Here is a 19,947-nt window from a genome sequence, read left to right as displayed (position 1 = left end):
AAGTCAGATCTTGGTTTGTTGTAGGAAACCAGCTCACCCTGCTCAGGATGTGGGTCCCTGTTTGGTTTTAAATTATAAAGGCAGTGTCAGAACTTTAATATTAATGAGGAATGTGCTAATTATCCTGGACATACCCACAAATGAGATAGGATCTGCTAGTTCTTTTCAACTGCCTTGTTTTGTGTGCTTTAGGCATGGTAGAGCCCGCAAGCATGTGGGACACACCTGTCAGGAATGACTCTAATGCTCTCATTCCCTTTATTCTTGCCTGAAGGAGCCATGTTTGCCCTGGGATATTGGGCTGGTCACTGCCTGGTGACTGCCTTTCACTGTGAACTGCTAATAGCGTCTCCAGTGAATGTGAACAGAAGCTGGATTAAGGCTGCTGTGTAAAATGAACCCTGTTTTTCATCTCCCAGCTATCTGGAGGATTTGGAACACAGCTGAGAAGCATGGTTATAGCAAAACTCAGCTGGTTGGCTTCTAGGATGTCATGAAGGAGATGTGGGGAGGAGGAAACATTTCACAGGGTGCTCACCAAGGTGTGCCCTGCTCCAATGCTGGTTGGGCTTCCTGGAGACCTGCTTTAACTCCAGCATGGGGCAAGCTGCTGCTCTGCATGGGTAGGTTGATGGGGCTTTAAAGGTGTGTGTTTGACCAGCTTTTCTGTCTGCAGCTGACTGGATTGAGATATCTGGGGATGCTGGAAGGCAGTGAAGTGTGTTAGTTACTATGTGCTCTGTCACCACTTGCCTTCCATGCCACTTGAAGGTATTTCCTCTCTCCCATGCAACTGATGTGCTGTTCTCTGACAGCCAGCCAAAGGCATGAGTCCCATAGACATCCTATTGCTTATTAAGACAGTCCACAGATGAGAAACCACTGCTGAAGGTTATCACCAAAGCCAGCTATAGCACAGACAAGCAGCTCCCACCATCCTACAGGCAGTTATTTGTCTTGGAACTGCTCCAAGTGGTAAAGAGCAGTGGGGGAAAAAAAGCTTTGTAATGTTTGAAAACAGTAATTAATGGGGTATTGGAGCTGTCTGGGCTTGGAGTGACCCACAGGTTAGTGGGAGAAGAACAAGTTGCTCCAGATCTCATTGGATCTCTGAATTTGTTCTGTGCAACAGGTGCCTGTGTGTGTACTTGGCCAAACAGGGGCACTTCAGAGGGGAGGCGTGGCACAAAAAAATCCACAAACTTGCTCTGTTTATTTGTCTTCATTCTCTCTCCTTCTAAGATAAGCAGAGATAAGCATCTTTTCTGGAAACATGAAGTACTCAAAAATCATAACTGGCCTGAACACTTTGTGCAGCACTCCAAGGTGGTAAAACAATGCTCCGAAACATTTGCTTAGGGCAAGTAGGGATCTGTGATCCTGTGCTCCTGCTGAGCATATGTCCTTAAAAGGAAACGTGTGGGTTACTTTCCCCCTCTAGCATCCTGTTATTTAAGCTATTTTAAGTGCTTGTCCTCAGGAGGAAGCTGAGCTGGAGCTTGAAGCAGCTTTTAGGATTCGTGGCGGCTTTGCTGCGCCACCTGCACACGGCAGAGGTGCCGTGCCTGCTGCCATGACCTTTCCCAGCTTTAGCGCCCTGGCATGCATGCATCTTTCAGTAGAAATAGGAAACTTCAGATGTGCTGTAGTTTCCTTTCCATCAGGCAGACTATAATGAATCCAGGCTGCAGCTTGTCTGTTAAAACAATTTTGCTTTCTTCCATTAGTAATGCTGGGCAGGCCGCCGAACCATTTCATTTGGTATGGCTTCTCTTTTGACAGCCTCTTCAGCTGCTCAACACCAGCTCAGATTTTGTTAGAGAATTCTGTCTGAAGTCAGGGCCTGTTGCAGGACATCCAGCAAGGCACCATATTGTGGGCCTGCAGTGATGTTGGAAATAGTTTTGGAACTGGCTGGTACTGCAGAGGTAGAGTTTTTTGGTGTTTAATTTTTTTTTTAATGCTGCTTCTTTCTGCATTTGATGCCAGAAGGGGAACAGAGACAGTAGGAAGGGAAGCAGCTGCCTGTGGAATAGGGGTCTCAGGTGTGTTTGTCATGTCAGGCTGGATGGCATGTTAAGAACAGGTCCATTTTCCATCTCATAGTATCACTACTTGACTCTGCTACCAGAACCAAGGGCCAGCACCACTTTATGGTAAAACCAGCAGTTTTAACACTCAAATCTGCCCTTCTGTGGCCAAGAAGTAAAACTTGAAATGAGAGCATCTTCAGTGCAAAACCAGTAACTTGGTGTGTGGTCTCACAGTTAAACTAACAGACCTGATTTATTTGTAATCCCCATCCCAAACGTCTGGCACATGGATGCCCTTTTACTCTGTGAAGTAAATCAGTGTTTAACTTTTTCCCAGAGTACTATGGAAGAGTAGCTTGTACAAGTGGGTGTTTGGGATATTGTTAAGGGTTGCAAGAGCTTAGGTCCTGAGTCCTGAGGATCAAAGGTTATGAGTGAGTTAAGGTGTGTCCTTCACACTTGATTTTGTGCTGTTTGGTTGAGCCCAGTGCAGCCTTTGCTGATGGGCAAAATCTTTCTTTGTGCCATTCTGCTGACCTATGTGAGGTCCCTTGTCAGTGTGCATTTCAGTGGCTCTTCGTGTGGCAGAGCTCCTGTTTATTTTTCTTTTTAGTGCACAGAGGTAAATCTTTGAACTAAGCACACCTGGAGAACTGGGAAGATGCTGATTGCAGGAGTGAATGAAACCAAACTGGGCAGATGTTGACTCAGCTTGGAGTAGATTCCTCATACCTGCCCTGCAGGGTTTCATATGTACAACCAAGATCTTAATAGGTTTCAGCATCCTTTTATCCATGTGTCCCTTATTGAAGTTGCAGACTTTGGAGCTCAGTTTCCTGCTGTCTCACCTAAGAAGCTTCTGCTTCATTAAATACCATGTAAGGTTTTATCCCTTCTGCATCTGAATAGGCTCAGACATAGCACATGCAAGCCTGAAAAAGAAACACTTCTGAATGCTTAACCCAGACAGGTGAAGAGGAAAACCTTTACCAAATCTGAATCAAAATTGGATCCCATCAGGGATACAATTTATATTTTGAAGTCTTAATTTTCTCTGTTCTTTCCCAGCTGTTTACATTTACTCTTAACATTTGGGTAGCTGTAAAACTTAAGTGGTGGATTGACTGGAAGAAGTGATAAACAGATGATTTTGGATTTACCTGATTAATTTGGCAGCATGCTGAGGGATTTTGGTTGGTTCAGTCAGGCACAGGTAAAAGCAAGGGAGTTGACTGCAGGCTGAGGTGAAAGTAAAGTTTTGTTTTAGGTTCATAGGCCTTGGAGATTAGGAAATCACTTCTTGACTTATTTTCCTCACTGGCTGTAAGGAGGGGAAAAGATGCATATTGCAAAGTTAGATTCAGTAATAAAAATACTGTAATAGAAGAAGCTGTGATTTATCTAGAGGGGAAATAGTTTGCTCATGACATCTCAGGCTGGACTGTTAATAAATCTTGCCTTTGTAAGCTTGTATTAGTTCAGAATAAAATTCTAAAATTGAGGGCCAGAGAGCAGCCTATTGTTATCATTAATCATTGCCCCAAACCACTTTATTTCCTCAGTACTATTGTAAACACTGACTTCTCATGAAGTAGTTTAGTGTATTTATTATTCTATGGAATTGATGCTCTTCCTTAGTCTGAGACACAGAGACTGGGGTGTAGGAAGGAGTACAGGTTTGCTCTGGTTACTTCAGTATTTGCCACTAAGCAGTTTCACTTTCTTTATGACTGATAAAAACAATTTTAAAATCCCATATTCCCATATGGATCTGGAAAATGAGGACTGGTGGTGCAGTGGTTGGAGTGATGGTGCAAGCATGCTGCTTGCTGGAACACTGCTGTGAAACAAAACCTAAAAATCACAGAATCCTCATTAAAAGAAAATTGGCACCCACAATTTGGTTTAAAAAAAATAACCCTGGGCCTTAGAGCTATTCTGATTGTTTTCTTTATTACTGAAAGTATCTCTGTTCAAGGATAAATACTGACCCCAGTGGCTGTGGTGAGATACCCTCTTGAAGATAACCAAATTCTGAGGCTGGTGCAGCTCTTCAGGCACTAAATTAACTTCCCTGGGCTGTCTGTAGCACTTGCCTGCAGCAAAGGGATTTTAGTATTTTGTTACTGAGCCAGTAACAGCACAACGTGCCCTGAATCCCTGCCTCCCCAAAGATGGGGCTGGAGGGTCATGCTTATGTCTTGAGGTGTGAATCTGGGCTGTGCAACTGCTTCAAACGCTCTGTCTGCTTGGGGACCCAGCTCTGCTGAAATCTGGGTGCCAGCTCTGCTGTGACCAGCACTCTGCTCATCCTGGGGAAGGAGGCACCAACCCCTGCCTGTCCACAGTGGCTGGAAAACCTCGCTTGCCTGAACAAGGTCTGGAGATGCTGGATTTGTGGTCAGTAGATGTGATGTCCCCAGAGAGGTTGGGATCTGTGATGTGCAAAGCTCCAGTGTCACACTAGATTCTTGTTTTGTTCCTCAGATAGGTGACACTATCTCACTAAACACATGGTGCTGCTGTGGCTTGGTGATAGACTGTGAAAGCAAATGTCCTGGCAGAGCATTCTTGGGCAGCAGTAAAATATCTGCAATTTGCTGTCAGTGTTAAATGGAGAATATCATTGACAACATGGTAAAAATGCAACTGCAGAGCTGACTTGGTGTTTTTAGTTCAGAATATAAAAGGTGCTGTGTTTCATGACCATCTATTTTTAACATGCAAGGGCTGTGGTATTTAGACACAAAAAGAGATATTCTGGGGATTGTTTATGAAAATACAGATGTTCTGTTGTGAAACTTTAACGCCAGACTGGTCACATGTGCCCAGAGTCATCGTGGGCAGTCCTGCTTCAAAGCTGCTGTTGCCAGAGCTGGAGGGCTCCCAGGACTTGTGCTGGGGCACTCTCTGAGGATGTGCTGTGTGTATTTACTGTGTGCCTTTGGTCCCTATGGGTGTCCTTTAAACTCCTTGATATTTTTGGTGTGGCCATCCTGCTGTGTGCCCATCAGCAGGTCCCCAGTGTGCAGGTTGCTCTCCATGAAGCTCTTGGACATGGGGGTTACATTTTTGCCCCTTTGTTGGGGGTCAGTTCTGTCAGGTACAGGGACATTTCTAAAACCTTCTGCTGCCTCTTCTCTTCCTCAGACCTCAACAGCAATGGCTTCATCTGTGACTACGAGCTGCACGAGCTGTTCAAGGAGGCCAGCCTGCCTCTCCCTGGCTACAAAGTGAGAGAGATCATCCAGAAGCTCATGATTGATGGTGACAAGAACAAAGATGGGAAGATTAGTTTTGAAGAGTTTGTCTATGTAAGTGATATTTTTGAATTACCAGCAGCCTGGGGGGGGCCTTTTAGACAAAGCTAAGGAAGACCATAGAAGAGATTGAACCTGACTTCTCAGCCACTTTAACCTAATCCTAATTTTCTTTTGACAAACTTATCATTCTAGCCATGTAAAAATCAGCTCTTTGTACAAGTATCTGTATATGATCAGACTTTTGTGCTGTTATTGACAGCCTTTAGATTTGGACAGAGGAGAAATATTGGTTGGTTTTTGAACAAAAACCAACCAACCAAAAAGAATCCATGTGGTTTTAGTGTGTGATAGCTTCATTGGAGGCCAAAATACTGTTTCCACATGATGTGACAACTGGAAAGAAAGACTTGCAATGATCCAAGCTTACAGTATTTACTGGAAGCTGTTCAGTTTTTCCAGGCACACAGATGAATGCTTGTTTTCCCTGTGTATCAGTATAACTTCCTTTCTCGGTTTAATGGGACTGCAAGTATTTGCTAAGGAGTTCAAAGGGCATCTCAAGACACACTTGGATTTGTGTTAGGTGCTAATCTAGGAAAATTCAAATCTCTTGCCTGGAAAAGGAAAAACAGGAATAAGGTGATGGGTACAAGCTGGAAGATCAGTGTTTTTTAGTAGAAATAGGCCTGAATTTAAACATTTATTAATTTTCACAAAAGTGCAAGACTTCTTCGATGTATGTTTTTCATCCTTTTGATGCTCTGATGACTGAATGCTGAAGGAGTAATTAAAGTATGTGCAGTACATTGAGGGAGCTGTTTTCATGTCAATTAGTTTTCTTGATATTTCTTTATTTATCTTCACTTTCTGTTCCTTAATTGTTTTCAGACCCTCTGAACTTTTTGAGTTCGGAGCCAGCTAGTAAGTTGGAGTTTGCAGTTTGTAAACACTTGCATGCTGGGTGCATGTTTCAGCTGTTGGTTTGAGCTGGTCCATAACTCTTAACTTTGCACTAGGAAGGAAGAAATAAATCTTTTCTGTCACATTTGAAAGGTACCAATGATTGAGGAAAGACAAAATGTCTTAGGGCAGCTAAGGTGTACATTAGCAATGCTTAGCTGGATGGGTTTTACAAACTGAACTCTTGCTCTGAGCATTTTTACTGGAGTTTATGGTACAAAGAATGGCATGAACTGTCTTTACATTGAGACCAAGTGATTTAGTGGTACCTCAGCATTAGAGCACCTGTTCTCAAGAACAGAGTAGTTAACCCAGAAAATTTTAAAATAAATAGATCTAAAATAAAATCCTTGTGGTTAAAGCCAACCAACCAGAAATCCTCCAACTTTTGGACTCTCATATCTTCAGTCAGCTTTACCTGATCAACCTCTGCATGCCATCAGGAGATGATTTAACTGTGCTGTATTATCATTTTAACTTGCCACCTCCCTGTGTTTAAGGGATGGGGAAGGTGAGGTGTGACAACCAGCAGCCTGACCCTGTAGTTTCATTGTCCTTTTCTGGGTAGTGTTTAGAGAACCTCTACACATTTCATTTGTATTTTCATCTTGGTTTAAACTAATTTAGTTTAGCTTTGAGAGAGTTACAGTAGACTTCCAGCCACTGAATGTGTTTTTTTACTAATAGCTGCTCAGTTCTGTAGGGCCTTGGGGCCACTAACAGTAGCATCCAACCTGTGCAAATGGCATGTGCAGTCTTCTGTGCTAAAGCATCTCTTCTGCCCTCCAACAAGAGGGTGTTTCACCAGTTAGATGAAGCCTGCTGTGGAAGAAGGGAGAATATTTACTTGGATCACTCGTTGTTACACTTTATTGCAGATTTGACTGTTATATGCTTAAAGAGAGTTGTTGTTGTTGGGTTGTGGATGAAGTCTTTTGTGTGAACTAAAGTCACAGTCACATGAGCATCTGGCTTACACAGAAGGGTTAAAATTGCACCTCAGCTTTCTCAAGTTTGGCCCTGCAGGACCTGCTGCATGTGTTTCCTGTGCTCAGACTTCAAAGGTTTCATGGTTTTTTCTTGTGGTCTCTTGAAATCTACTTGTAAAGGTAAATCTGTGCAAGGTACTTCATGCCTAATGCTTCTGTTTCAATAGGCACTTACAGTGTGTGTTTGGGAAAGTGGGATGACTCTGCCCACTGTCCATGTCAGATTTAATACCACTACACCCTTGCTGGGCCCTTCACATTTGCTGATTTTACTGTTGCTTTAAAGCTGAGAAGAAATAGCTCCTTCTGTGGTCCTTTTTAGTTTATGAAGATGAATTTTTCCTGCCTAACAGAGCACTTTCAATTGTAGATTTTCCAAGAGGTGAAGAGCAGCGATATCGCTAAAACGTTCCGGAGAGCCATTAACAGGAAGGAAGGAATCTGTGCCATTGGGGGCACCTCAGAGCTCTCCAGCGAGGGCACCCAGCACTCCTACTCAGGTACCATCTACCTCTCACTCTTCTCTAGGGTTTTGGAGGTCCTGTGCCAAAACCAGCCCATTTCTACCACACCATGCCTTGTACTGTTCTCTAGTTCTCTGAGGGCAGAGTGATCTCACATCAGGGTGAAAGCAGGACACAATTTATGTGCTGCAAATTTAATAGTGTTTAAGTTAAATGTGTTCTTATTTGCTTGCTGATGAAGTCCTTGTGTCACACTTGAGTATGATAAAGTTGTTAAGTGACAAGTAAATAACAGAAATATTCTGATAGTTGTGAACATCTTCTTTCTTTATACTTCGTGTGACCAAACAAATGTATGGTAATGATAGTGGGGCTGTTATTTCCCTGGGCTATTGTACTCTGCTTCTTTTGGGAAAATCTTTGTTATAAAAAAAACCTGTATTGAATTTATGATTGGTTATCTTAGAGGAGGAGAAATATGCCTTTGTAAACTGGATAAACAAAGCCCTGGAAAATGATCCTGACTGTCGGCACGTTATTCCAATGAACCCAAATACAGATGACCTGTTCAAAGCTGTGGGAGATGGCATTGTGCTATGGTAAGTCATGATGGCTCTTGAATTAAAGAAGTAAAAAATAAGCAAAATAACTTTCTGAAAATGCAGTTTGAGGTATTTACATCCTGTTCTAGGCTGGTTTTGTGACTGGTGTGTGTGCATAACATTTTGCACATATAAAAAGAGGCTCAGTCTCTCCCTCTTGCATTGCCATTGTGTGATGCCTCAGCTTTGGTGCCAGCTGATATTTTCATCCAGTGCTTTTGTTTGGGCTTGAGACTGAGTTTGCTGAGGGGGCAGAAGGTGCTCTGTGGGCAGGAGTTGTCCCGGTGCAAACTCAGCTGGGTGCTGGGTAGCTTGAGGAGAGGCACATGTGATAAATGACCCATTCTCTTGGATGGTTAGGCAGATAGTGCTCTCCATGGGAATGTTAGTGACCTTATTATGCATTAACCCAAAAAAGGATTTTCTGAGAGTCTTCTTGTTCTTTTTAATAACTGCACTAAGTAGGTTTGGTGACTTATTCTGTTACATGCTGAGAACAGAAGGCTTCCAGGGCTGCTAAATACCAGCAACCTTCTGTGTATGAGATTTTTGTTGGTTTTATGGGTTAGGTTCATTTGTTTTATTGTAAGTGAATTAATATAGTGGAGAACTGGATCAACCTGGAATTTCAGGATCTCTGTATCAATACACAAAGTTACCTCTTTTCTTTATACTGCTTTTATTTTTTAACTTTAGCTCATGATGCATATTTTTAGTTTATTTATTTCCCAAGTTTCAAGCAATTCATGGCTTTAGGCAAAGACTGAACTGAGTAGGAAGTAGTTCATACTACAAAGTTTGAATTTGCCATTTTTGGTGTTGATTAAAAATTCATTGTGCTCACATGCTCCCCACTGAGCTCTCCAAGTGTTTGTTCTTTTTTGGGGCAGGTTTTCTTGCCAGAAGTAGTGAACCTTTACAATAGGAGGAAGTTTGTTGTCTTACTAGAATGTGCAGTGGATGTCAGCAGAGCAATGAGTCTTCACTAGTTCAGGAACTACACTGTGAATAATTCATGTGCTCTTTTTGCTCCAGCAGCTGAGATCAGTAGTGGCTGGGAACATGTTTAAAGTTTCAGGCTTAGCTATTAGTTACAAATACACTCTTGATGATGTAAATATTAACTTCTGATTTATGTAGTCTTGATTTTTATGTTAAAAAAAATGACACAAAAACAAGCAGGCTAAAGGAAATGTGCTGTGGTTTTGTCACAGTGCATTGAGTTTTGTTCAGATTAAATACTAAGTGTTTTTCAAATATCACTGTTTTTTCTCCTAACAGCAAAATGATCAATCTTTCTGTTCCTGACACAATTGATGAAAGAGCAATTAATAAGAAGAAACTCACACCATTCATAATTCAGGTATAAAAGCATTTCTGTATTTTATTTTCTGAAATTCATATTAATATAGAATTAATGATTGTTGCATGGTGGCTCAAGGCATTATTGTGAAATGTTGGAAAGGAGCAAATTTTATAGCTTCTGTTTAATTATTAAATGCAGTTTTGTACCATGCATAATTGACAGTTCTGTGGGCATGGTTAAAAAATGCCGAATTAATGACAGAATGGGTAAAGTGGCTGAAATGCTGTGCACATGTGATATTGCTGTGGTGATGAGGTACAGCGCTGTCTTTTTTAAACAGAGTGATGTTGGTGTTAATCATGAATCATTTTATTCTAGGGCAGGTTGTTTCTGTGAGGATCCCTCTGTGTGTGCAAATTAGCACTTCTCTAGCCTTATTCTTGTTGATGCCACTAGATGCAACTAACTCAGAGGCTGAAACTAAATACCAGAGCTGAAATTAAACCCTGGTGCCCAGTTCAGATCTTATTGATTCAGCCTGCTGCCACACAGCTCCCTCAAAACTTCAGCTGGGAGTGTTTCCTCTGAGCTGGAGCAAGGACAAGGGGGGAACCTGCCCTGTGCTGGTGCTGGATGAAAGGGAAGGCAGCATCTCCCTGGGCTGTGTGTGACTGGGCTCTGCTGTTTGCAGGAGAACCTGAACCTGGCCTTGAATTCTGCGTCTGCCATCGGCTGCCATGTTGTCAACATTGGCGCGGAGGACTTGAGGGAAGGGAAGCCCCACCTGGTCCTGGGGCTGCTCTGGCAGGTCATCAAGATCGGCTTGTTTGCTGACATTGAGCTCAGCAGAAATGAAGGTAATGAAACCCTGAGTGGTTCCTCTACAGCATGGACACAGCCTGGCTTGTGCTGCCAGCCCCAGCCCTGCCTCTGCCTCTTCTCTCCCTCCCCTGTGCTGGAAGGAGGATCATCAGGGTGTTGTTCTCCAGCCTGTTGGGAGCTGTGCAGCAGGGTTGTGCAGGTGGGCTCTCCCAGCCTGGTGATGTGTATCAACATGCAGAGCTGGCTGAACAGCAGCCTGTAAGTCAGGATGCAGCTTGGCTTGAGCCTGGGCACACACTGCTGGGTGATGCCCCAGGCTGCTCCAGCTGCAGGCTCCTATGGTGTTGGGATGTGGCAAAAGCTGCTTGGATCCTTTTAGGATTATAGACAACTGCATAGCTTTCTCAAAAAAAGAAAAATTAAAAAGTGGGGTTCAGCTCTGTGGTAGTTATTTGGTTCTAAAATCCTCCTTGCTACGGTCAGTGGAGCAGCTTGAGCTCTCACTTTGTCCTTGGTGGTGAGAGACTGATGCTGCACGTCTCTCCCTGTGTTCACTTGGTCCTGCATGACAACCTCCAAAATTTAAACTTTTTCAAATCATCTGAAGAGCTCTGATATTCCTGCATGTGCTATCAGAGCATCCAGATGGATGGAAGGGATTCAGTGTCTTTTATTTAAGCTTCCCCATCATGAAGTGTTGACATTGTTTGGTTTAGATTGAAAATTCATGGCAGAGGAAGCCCTGGCCAGCTGAAAGGGTGCTTATCTTGGCTCCTTTGGGTTTTTTTAATGGTGCTTATGAAACTGCTTGGAAGCATTTTTCATTGACATAGAAGTGCATTTGCATTTAGCTTCCTGTCATCAGCTTAAAAGACTGCACATAAAGTCCAGAGAATTTTGTTACACAAGAAAAGGGAAAATACTTTTTTACACATATATTTCTAGATCATTTATACTCCTCTTTGTGTAACATCCAACTCAGGAAAACTCTGCTAATACCCAGAATATTTTGACATAATCAGTAGTTGGTATTGTACCCCCCTGAAATCTTGCTGCAGCTTGAATTCTGTTCTGCAGGTTTGAGTTTTCCCTCACAATGCTTTTTCTTGTAGCACTGGCTGCCTTACTTCGTGATGGTGAAAATCTGGAGGACCTTATGAAGCTATCCCCAGAAGAGCTGCTCCTAAGATGGGCCAACTACCACCTGGAAAACGCAGGCTGGCAGAAAATCACTAACTTCAGCACAGATATCAAGGTACCAAAGCTCTCCTGGTTTGCAGTGCCTCAGAAAAGGCTGGGAGCTGGACAGGGATGTGTTTGCATGTGCAAATGAGGCCTTTCATTCTCAGGCAGGAACTTTCTTGACCCTAACACACTGAGTGCTCTTACTAGGGGGGTTTTGGATTTTGTATTTGAGGTCCTGCAGGGCTGCTCTCTTGCCATGAGGGTGAGCCCAGTGTTGAACTGTCTGTTTCCTCCAGTGCTGCTGTTGTGTGTTTTATTCAGCTATAAAACTGGTATTGCTTATATGCTTTCAAATGTCCTTAATCCATATTTTGATGGAGATAATGGGGGAAATGCTTCACTGGAGAGTGAGAGTTCCACACACTCTTGGCAGGTGATGGCATTTCATCTAAAATGGCATGGGCTGGAGAGAGGAAGGGAAACGAGCTCTTATTCTTCACACTGGGTTTAGTGGGAATGGGAGTGGGGACTCCTAAAGCTGCTTTTCACATGTGAGTGGGGGCACTGGTGAGAAATGGAGGATGGTGCCTCTGGATCAGTGTGGGGCATCTGGACACTGATCTCAACAGCTTTCTGGAGTTATTCACATGGCCAGCAGTTTCAAGTAGGAGAAAAAAAGATTGAAATAGAAAAAGAAATTGATAATTGAGATGTGTTAGGATCATAGATCTGACCTGTTGTGTGCATGGTCACTCTTATTTCCAACTTCAAAATTACTTACGGTTTTGCTGATAGCTGTTGGCTTCTCTGATGCATCCCCTAGGCTGCCATGATATGTTGAGGTGTTCCTTAGTGCTGAGGACTATAAGGACATGTTGTTGATAAATAATCACCACAGCTCTTGGCTCTTCCTGCTTTGTGACCATCCCTGGCCTCTCCTCTAGCTAATGTGCAGGCACAGAAGAAAACATTCAAACATAATCAGCTTTTTGCTTGGAATTTGTCTTCACTGAGCCATTTTCATCATTGCTGTGGCAGTAGGAATGGCTAGAGGTTAGGGCTGCCTTGGAGCATCTGGGGGCCATAAGTGTGAGCAGCATGGGGTCATTGCCTCCTCCAGCCACTGCAGAGGTGGCTGTGACACCAGAGCTTGTAGCAAAGGCAGCTTTCAAGCAGTCAAACCACATCATTGTCTTCTTAAATAGTTCTAACCTTTTCCCTTTGTTTCTTTTCCTGCTGCCTGGATTTCTACCATTGTGCTCTCTTTTAAGCTTACAGATTTTGGCAATTCAGTAAAGGTACATAAGCCAATTATGCATGGTGACTTGTTAAAAATGAGCTTGAAATGAATTGTTATGGTGTATTCACTGCTGTGCAGGAGAGCTGAATTTTCTTTTTCGTTCATTTCAGGATTCCAGAGCCTATTTCCACCTCCTCAATCAAATTGCCCCCAAAGGGCAGAAAGAAGGAGAGCCTCAGATTGATATTAACATGTCTGGTTTCAATGTAAGTATTTAGGCTGTTGTGTCCTCATCCTGTAGGATCCTGAGCTCCCTGTACCCTGTCATTGCCCCATGACATCTGGGTAACCTGGTATCTTAATTTCTAGAGCGTGTACAGTGTCAGTGACCATGTGCACACCTCAGATGTGTGCTCAATGAGTGCTTGCTGCCAGCCTGGTCACTACCCTCCAATTAACAGAGATAATTGAGAAATCCTCTGTGGGCTTGCTCCATTTGGGAGCATATTGACTTCTTTTGAACCACTAAGTTCCAAAAGCAATAAAATTTGATGGCATGTGAGCTTGGAAAGAAAAGAATGCTAAGAAAATGTTAAGAAAGGTAGCAAGACAAGCTGTGACAATGGCACAGCAGCAGGGGTTGGTGTGTGTGCCTCATCCCTTCACCCGGTTAGTGACTGATGCCAGACATGGACTTGTGACATTGCTCCAGACAGTGGTGAGGAGCTCCCATCTGCTGTGCAGTGTAGCCCAGCGTGTCCCATGACAGCTGCTGTCCCTTGCATCCCTGCAGGAGAAGGATGACCTGCGCAGGGCAGAGTTCATGCTGCAGCAGGCGGATCGGCTGGGCTGCCGCCAGTTCGTCACGCCGGCTGACGTGGTCAGTGGCAACCCCAAACTGAACCTGGCCTTCGTGGCCAACCTGTTCAACAAGTACCCAGCACTTACCAAGCCTGAAAACCAGGACATCGACTGGACCCTCTTGGAAGGTGATGACCTTATCAGTCACAAAATTAGCAGGGGGAGACTGTCTAAAGTAAACAGTTGTGTCACTGGGGGCTGTGCCCTGCAGAGGTATCTCTGTTGAATTAACACCTATGATTTGAGGCTTCAGTGCTGCAGTGGGTGTTTACTCATTTGGGGCAATGAGAAGGGCACCTGGCAGCCTGTTCAGCTGCTCTGACCCTGTAGGCACTCTGCCAGCACCCCATCACTCACCATGCAGGGGAATTTGGTTTTGCCATTTCCTGTGATGGGCAAAAAAACCTCAGAAATGCAGTGAGATGTCCATGGGAATGCTAATTGTTGGCACAACTGGGACTGGGCTGTGACAGCAGTTAGCTAACATCCATGTGAAAGACCTTTCTGCTCCTTTTTCTTGCAGAAAGTGCAAAAGGCTCTTCTGAGGCCTGAGGAAATCAAAATTACATCCAAGACTAGATAGCAGGGTCAGCCTCTTCCTTTGAAAAAAATTCTAGTAGAAAAAAAAATACTCTTTCTCTCCTTTAAACCTCCTGATGAGCTCTGCTGCTCAAAGCTCCCTGCCTTGCAGGGTGGAAATCCCTGCTCAGCCTTAAACTTGCAGAATTTGCACTGAACCTGTTTTCCATCATGTAGGAGAGACACGTGAGGAACGGACCTTCCGCAACTGGATGAACTCCCTGGGTGTGAACCCCCACGTAAATCACCTCTATGGGTAAGCTTCAGGCTCTTGGGAGACACAGCTTTTTTTTTTCTTTTTATTGTTGTTGTTGAAATTGCAAACACTTGTAAAGAATAGTAATTATTCATGATGTGGCAAAGTCAGAGTGCACTCAAATCTTGATGCATTAGACTTAATCCATGTTTTTCACTTTAGTGATCTCCAAGATGCACTGGTAATACTACAATTATATGAGAAGATCAAAGTTCCTGTTGACTGGAATAAGGTTAACAAGCCTCCATACCCTAAACTTGGAGCAAATATGAAAAAGGTAAACATGTCAAAAGAATTTAAAGGAAGCCAGTGACACTAAAACTTCCTGTTCGAGGCTTCCAGTCAAGTGTAGGTGTTTGTGAGTGATTTTGCTGTTTAAACTCTTGTCCTGTGTAGCTGGAAAACTGTAACTACGCTGTAGACTTGGGAAAGCATCCAGCTAAATTCTCCCTGGTTGGCATTGGAGGGCAAGATCTGAATGATGGAAACCCAACGCTGACACTGGCCTTGGTCTGGCAGTTGATGAGAAGGTAGGACCCCTCTCAAACATGTGAAACTTGAGAATGGAGTACAGAATTTGGGAAGTTTCTTCCACGAGAGCGTTGCAGTACAGGTCGCTCAGAATGATTGTAAAACCTCTGTCCTTTGGGGGATGTCTGAGACACACCTGGACAAAACTGTGATAGAGCTCGACATGAGACTGGAGCAGACACCTCTGGACTGCTTGTTGGTGGACCTGTGATCATCCTGTGACAAGGATCACCTCTCTCACCTGCTCAAGTCTGGTCCACAGGCAGAAACCCTGAGCAGTAACATTACACAACTTTTATGTTCTGATTTTTAAATGGAAATTGAGAGGGAAACATTCTGAGGCTGCTTTATAGACCTCTTCTGCATTGGAATTTGAGAAAGAAGAAACTTAATAACAGACAAAATTGATCTTCCTGTTAGCTAGTTCTTAAGAATTGTAAGATTATGCAAATATATGTCTGGAAAAAAGGTGCATGGTAGCTCCTTATTTGACATTAGGTCTTAATGCCAGCTCCTGTGATAATCCACACCTTTTAGGTAATGGAGCAAATGCTCAGTGATAAAACAGTTTAACAATTGTCCTGAGACCAGGCAATTTTGTGAGCTCCTATTAAAGGACATGAAATGCTAGAAAGACTAATGCTTTAACAGAAATCGCACTTCAGATAAGACACGTGGTTCTTTCTTTTTGCTAAAGGAGTTAAAAAAAAAATCCAAACCCAGAGCTGAGACTGTGTAAAGGCTTTCTAAGCTGCCATGGCTCATGTTGCATCCTGGCTGCATGGCTTTGTCCTGGCTCTGTGCCTGATCTGTTCTCTCTGCTGGTTCTCAGGTACACACTGAATGTCCTCGAGGACTTGGGTGATGGTCAGAAAGCCAACGATGACATTATAGTCAGCTGGGTAAACCAGACCCTGAAAGAAGCTGGCAAGTCCACCTCTATCCAGAACTTCAAGGTACAGGTTTCCTTCTTGCCTACAAAAGGAGATGAGTGCCCAAAATTTTTTTCCTCAGCTGGAGGAACAGCAGGGTCCTCTTAGAAAGGAGTTGAAACAGGACAGGATTCAGACTGTGCTGGGAACTGAGTAGCTTCAAGCTCTAAGACAGGAGAATGTTTTGGACTGCTCATAGTGGGGAGTAGTGCCTGAGGAGGGAGGGTGAGCAGGATGTGTGGCAGAGATGGGAGGTGAGATGCTGGCAAGCAAAGGGGCTGGAGCTGGTGTGCGTTTGGAGGTGAACATTGTGCCTTGGGCTGTGCTCAGCAGGGCAGAGCTCCTGCCTGCACAATGATTACTTCTTTGGATTGCCAGAGCACTTGCAGTACATTGGAGTAATAGTACTGTATTATCACCAAAGCTGAGGCAGCAGTTTGGTTTTCCCTCTGGTCCACCTGGGAATAGTCACTAACACTGCTGCTTTGAAAGGGCTCGTTTAAAACTTCTCTGGTTGCAGAGCGACTGAATTAAGGTGAGAATTATGGACACTCATCTTTACTTGTCTGTCCCTGTATTCTCTAGGACAAGACCATCAGCACAAGCTTGGCAGTTGTGGATTTAATTGATGCCATCCAGCCTGGTTGTATCAACTACGACCTTGTAAAGACTGGTCAGCTATCGGAAGATGACAAGCAAAATAACGCTAAGTGAGTTTGCTCTCTCAAAAGCTGTTTGGCATTGAAAAGGTGCACATTCCATGTGCTGGCTCCAAGCTGCAGGTGTTTTGACCAGTTCATTGCTGCGGTTTTCAGTCTCTTTTAGCACAGTAGTTTTTACACAGGCAGCACTTTGTGAAATGGAGTTGCTGTCCTTGCCCGTGACACTGGAGGGAGCAGTTGGCTGAGCTCTGGCTCACTGAGAGAAATGCAGAGCAGCTCTGGCAGTTCTTACCAGTGACTCTCCATTTCTCACCTGTTTGTTCAGGCATTTGAAGTGTTCAGCTGGTGGCTCAGAGTTTTAAAATTGAGCCCTTGTATGTCTTATGTCTTGTTGAATCATCACAGATTGTCAAGTTTAAAGTATGCATATTAAAGCATGCCTTTGAAATGTGTGTTCTGTGACTGTTCTGCAGTGGCAGAATGACAGTAAAATTTCTGGCAGATAATAGTCTCACTATGTTATTCATAAGGAGCAAACAGAAAGGAAGTGTTACATGATTAATCCTTCATTATATATGCTATTAGCCCTAACAAATATTAATTAAAATTCTTTAACTGTCAGTAAAGTGGACTTGACATTCAAAGGTCAATTTGCACATTAAAAACACTTACCTCTGGAAAAGGAATACAGCAAAAAATGAGAAAAACTTGTAAAACAAAAGGATGCGGTGTGAATAAACTGTTCCATATCTTGAATCTTAATAAAGAGTAGGTGGAATTGTGTTGGATGGGGCAGGATTTGACTTGCCATTAGCAGTCTCAGTGCTGACCACCTTATTTTTCCATGGTGAATAGGTATGCTGTGTCCATGGCAAGAAGAATTGGTGCCAGAGTTTATGCTCTTCCAGAGGATCTTGTGGAGGTGAAGCCAAAGATGGTCATGACCGTGTTCGCCTGCTTGATGGGCAGAGGAATGAAGCGAGTATAAAAGGGATGATCCACGTAAAGAAAAAAAAACCAAAATGCAACAAAAACCCAACCTGCCACCCTGGGTGCATGAGTAGCAGATGGGCTGTGACCACGTTGAAATGCTGTTGGCCTTGGAACTGTTGAAGTTCAAAGGACTTTGTTTTGCTTTGCAAGACAAATTTATTAAAATTCTCAGGGGGAGGAGTTATAACCAACAGATGTGCTCTTTTCCCAAAGGAAAGTTTAACTTATCAAGAGCTCACAGAAATGCATTCATAGCAGACCTGCATCTTGCAATATTGCTCTGGAGCTGTTTTCACTCCATTATTTCTCAAATACTTGATGTGTGGTTTTATACCCTTGAGGGCTATAAGGTGGTTGGTATAAGTTGTAATGGAAACAAATCTAATTTCTATCTGCAATCCACTTTAATTTCTGTCATACAGTCCAAGCATATTTTAGGTTTGACCACATCCTTAATTTTGCAAATAAATCTACAGTACAAGTTGGGACCTGCAGGCCAGCTCGCAATGCTAAATGAGAAATGTGTAATTAGGAAGATGTACTTCCTCTGGTATTCTTTGTACATGGTGCTTTTTTGTACATCTAACTATTTTGATTACTTTACAAATAAAGCATGGCAGTTTTTTCTCTTGCTGCTTATAAAAAGGGGTATTTTTTTGTTTGTTTGTTTGTTTTTTAAGGTTATACTGCATATGATAATACCACCATCCTTGGACCTCTTGCAGTAACATATGATCATGTTGCTGATGGCACGGTTACACCTGAGAATGGAAGTGAATGCATTTTTGTATGCATCTTGGTTCAGTTCTGTGCACCTAGAAAATAATTTTTACAAAAATCTGCATGAAAACTATAACTTTTTTATTTAAAATGCTGTTAGATACAAAACCATACTACATTGTGGAGAGGTTTTGTGCAGGGAAGAGGCAAATGGTATAAACAGCAGGGTTCAATAAAGTGAACAGCAACTGTGCTGGAATATAAAATTATTTTTAGAGATAAACGGAAGGAAGCATTGTCGCCAAAGAAGGAAGATGCTGTATCCATAGGATTTCATAATCTCTTGCTTTGGCAAGCTGTTTGCTATATTTTGAGATCATATTGCTATTCCAAGCTATTCAAAGTGATGTAATATGGTGGCAAAGCATCAGTTGAAATAAAAACATTTAAATACATGCTTCGCTCCTTATTTGCATTGACCCAGCATGGCAGCCTGTCTTCAGTTCCAGCTGGTGCCACACACAGTCTTCATCTTTATTGGCCTGATGTTAATCTGATGCCAGGTACTGGTCCTTCAGAGCATGGTGAGGGGTTGGGGCTGCTGGCAGCACAGCAGGGAAAGGTCCCTGAAAAGCAAAGTTTGTTTGAAGCAGCAGCTTCTGTGGTGTTGTGTCTTGGGGGGTTGAGGACTATTTGATTAGTAATACAAATAGTCATTTGTATGACTATTTGTATCACTAATTTAGGGAAAGGGAATTAATTTTCCTGTGTGTAGGAGATGAAAAAAGGGCAGGTGAAAAGGAGGAGATGAGCAGGAGCCCTGCCAGCTGCAGGGGTGGCACCAGCTGGGAGTGCTCCCTGCTCTGGCTGTGGGGTGTCACAAAACCACCCCAGTGATTCCCTGCATGGAGCCTCGTGCAGAGCTGGCTGGAAACTTTCCACTGGTACAATTTTTTCACAAGAGAAGTATGTTAACAAAGCTTCCCACAGGAAATTGCATGTTTTCACTCAAGATGGAGCGATATACCGTAAGTAGAGTCACAGCCATCCCACTGAAACTGTTCTGGTGATTTATGGCACTGGCTCGGGGTGTGGTGTGATTAAGGTCAAAATTCTTGGACTTTGGAAGTGGCCATGTGCATCTGTACTTTGTTGCCTCTTTTGCCTCTGGTACCAGGTTAAAGGGGGAGAAATGGGTAATTTGACAATTACAGAACAGGAAAGCATCTCCTTGGGCTGGATGTATTTAAGAAAGAAAAGTTTGGGGTCTGAGCAAAGTGGATCTCTCACACTGAAGGTCCAGTGCAGGGCAATCGGGACAAACCCAGTGGTTTCTTTCCACTGATCACTCTTAAAAAGCAGGTTTTCAAATAATTTGTTTTGTCAAACACACCTAAAATTTTCAAATCACATCAAGGAGATGTAAACTTCAGAACATTTCCTTCTTCCTGCAACTCTTCTTGCTCTTTAATATTAAATTATTTGTTAGTATTTATACTTTGTTTTGCTTCTTCAATTACATGCTCTTTTGTTTGCAATGTTTTGTTTT

General features: G+C 43.1%; 1 protein-coding gene across 5 annotated transcripts in view; it reads left to right on the top strand.

Moving 5' to 3' along the window:
- PLS3 (plastin 3) overlaps positions 1 to 17,724 on the top strand; it is a 48,347-nt gene extending 30,623 nt beyond the window's left edge. For 4 of the 5 annotated variants that reach the window (XM_074551357.1, XM_074551358.1, XM_074551359.1 and 1 more), the window contains exons 3-17: positions 5,184 to 5,347; positions 7,616 to 7,745; positions 8,176 to 8,308; positions 9,593 to 9,674; positions 10,309 to 10,474; positions 11,552 to 11,694; positions 12,896 to 12,922; positions 13,035 to 13,130; positions 13,658 to 13,853; positions 14,482 to 14,560; positions 14,723 to 14,837; positions 14,957 to 15,090; positions 15,924 to 16,047; positions 16,609 to 16,733; positions 17,541 to 17,724. In XM_074551357.1, the coding sequence (XP_074407458.1) occupies positions 5,184 to 5,347; positions 7,616 to 7,745; positions 8,176 to 8,308; positions 9,593 to 9,674; positions 10,309 to 10,474; positions 11,552 to 11,694; positions 12,896 to 12,922; positions 13,035 to 13,130; positions 13,658 to 13,853; positions 14,482 to 14,560; positions 14,723 to 14,837; positions 14,957 to 15,090; positions 15,924 to 16,047; positions 16,609 to 16,733; positions 17,541 to 17,673 (1,847 nt within the window). In that variant the 3' untranslated portion in view covers positions 17,674 to 17,724. The remainder of the gene's footprint in view (positions 1 to 5,183; positions 5,348 to 7,615; positions 7,746 to 8,175; positions 8,309 to 9,592; positions 9,675 to 10,308; positions 10,475 to 11,551; positions 11,695 to 12,895; positions 12,923 to 13,034; positions 13,131 to 13,657; positions 13,854 to 14,481; positions 14,561 to 14,722; positions 14,838 to 14,956; positions 15,091 to 15,923; positions 16,048 to 16,608; positions 16,734 to 17,540) is intronic. The other variant, XM_005488175.4, reaches the window with a different exon arrangement.
- Positions 17,725 to 19,947: the final 2,223 nt, after the last annotated feature.

This window comes from Zonotrichia albicollis, chromosome 14, assembly GCF_047830755.1.
Source record: "Zonotrichia albicollis isolate bZonAlb1 chromosome 14, bZonAlb1.hap1, whole genome shotgun sequence".
NCBI lineage: Eukaryota > Metazoa > Chordata > Aves > Passeriformes > Passerellidae > Zonotrichia > Zonotrichia albicollis.
This window is presented reverse-complemented; position numbering and strand designations above follow the sequence as displayed.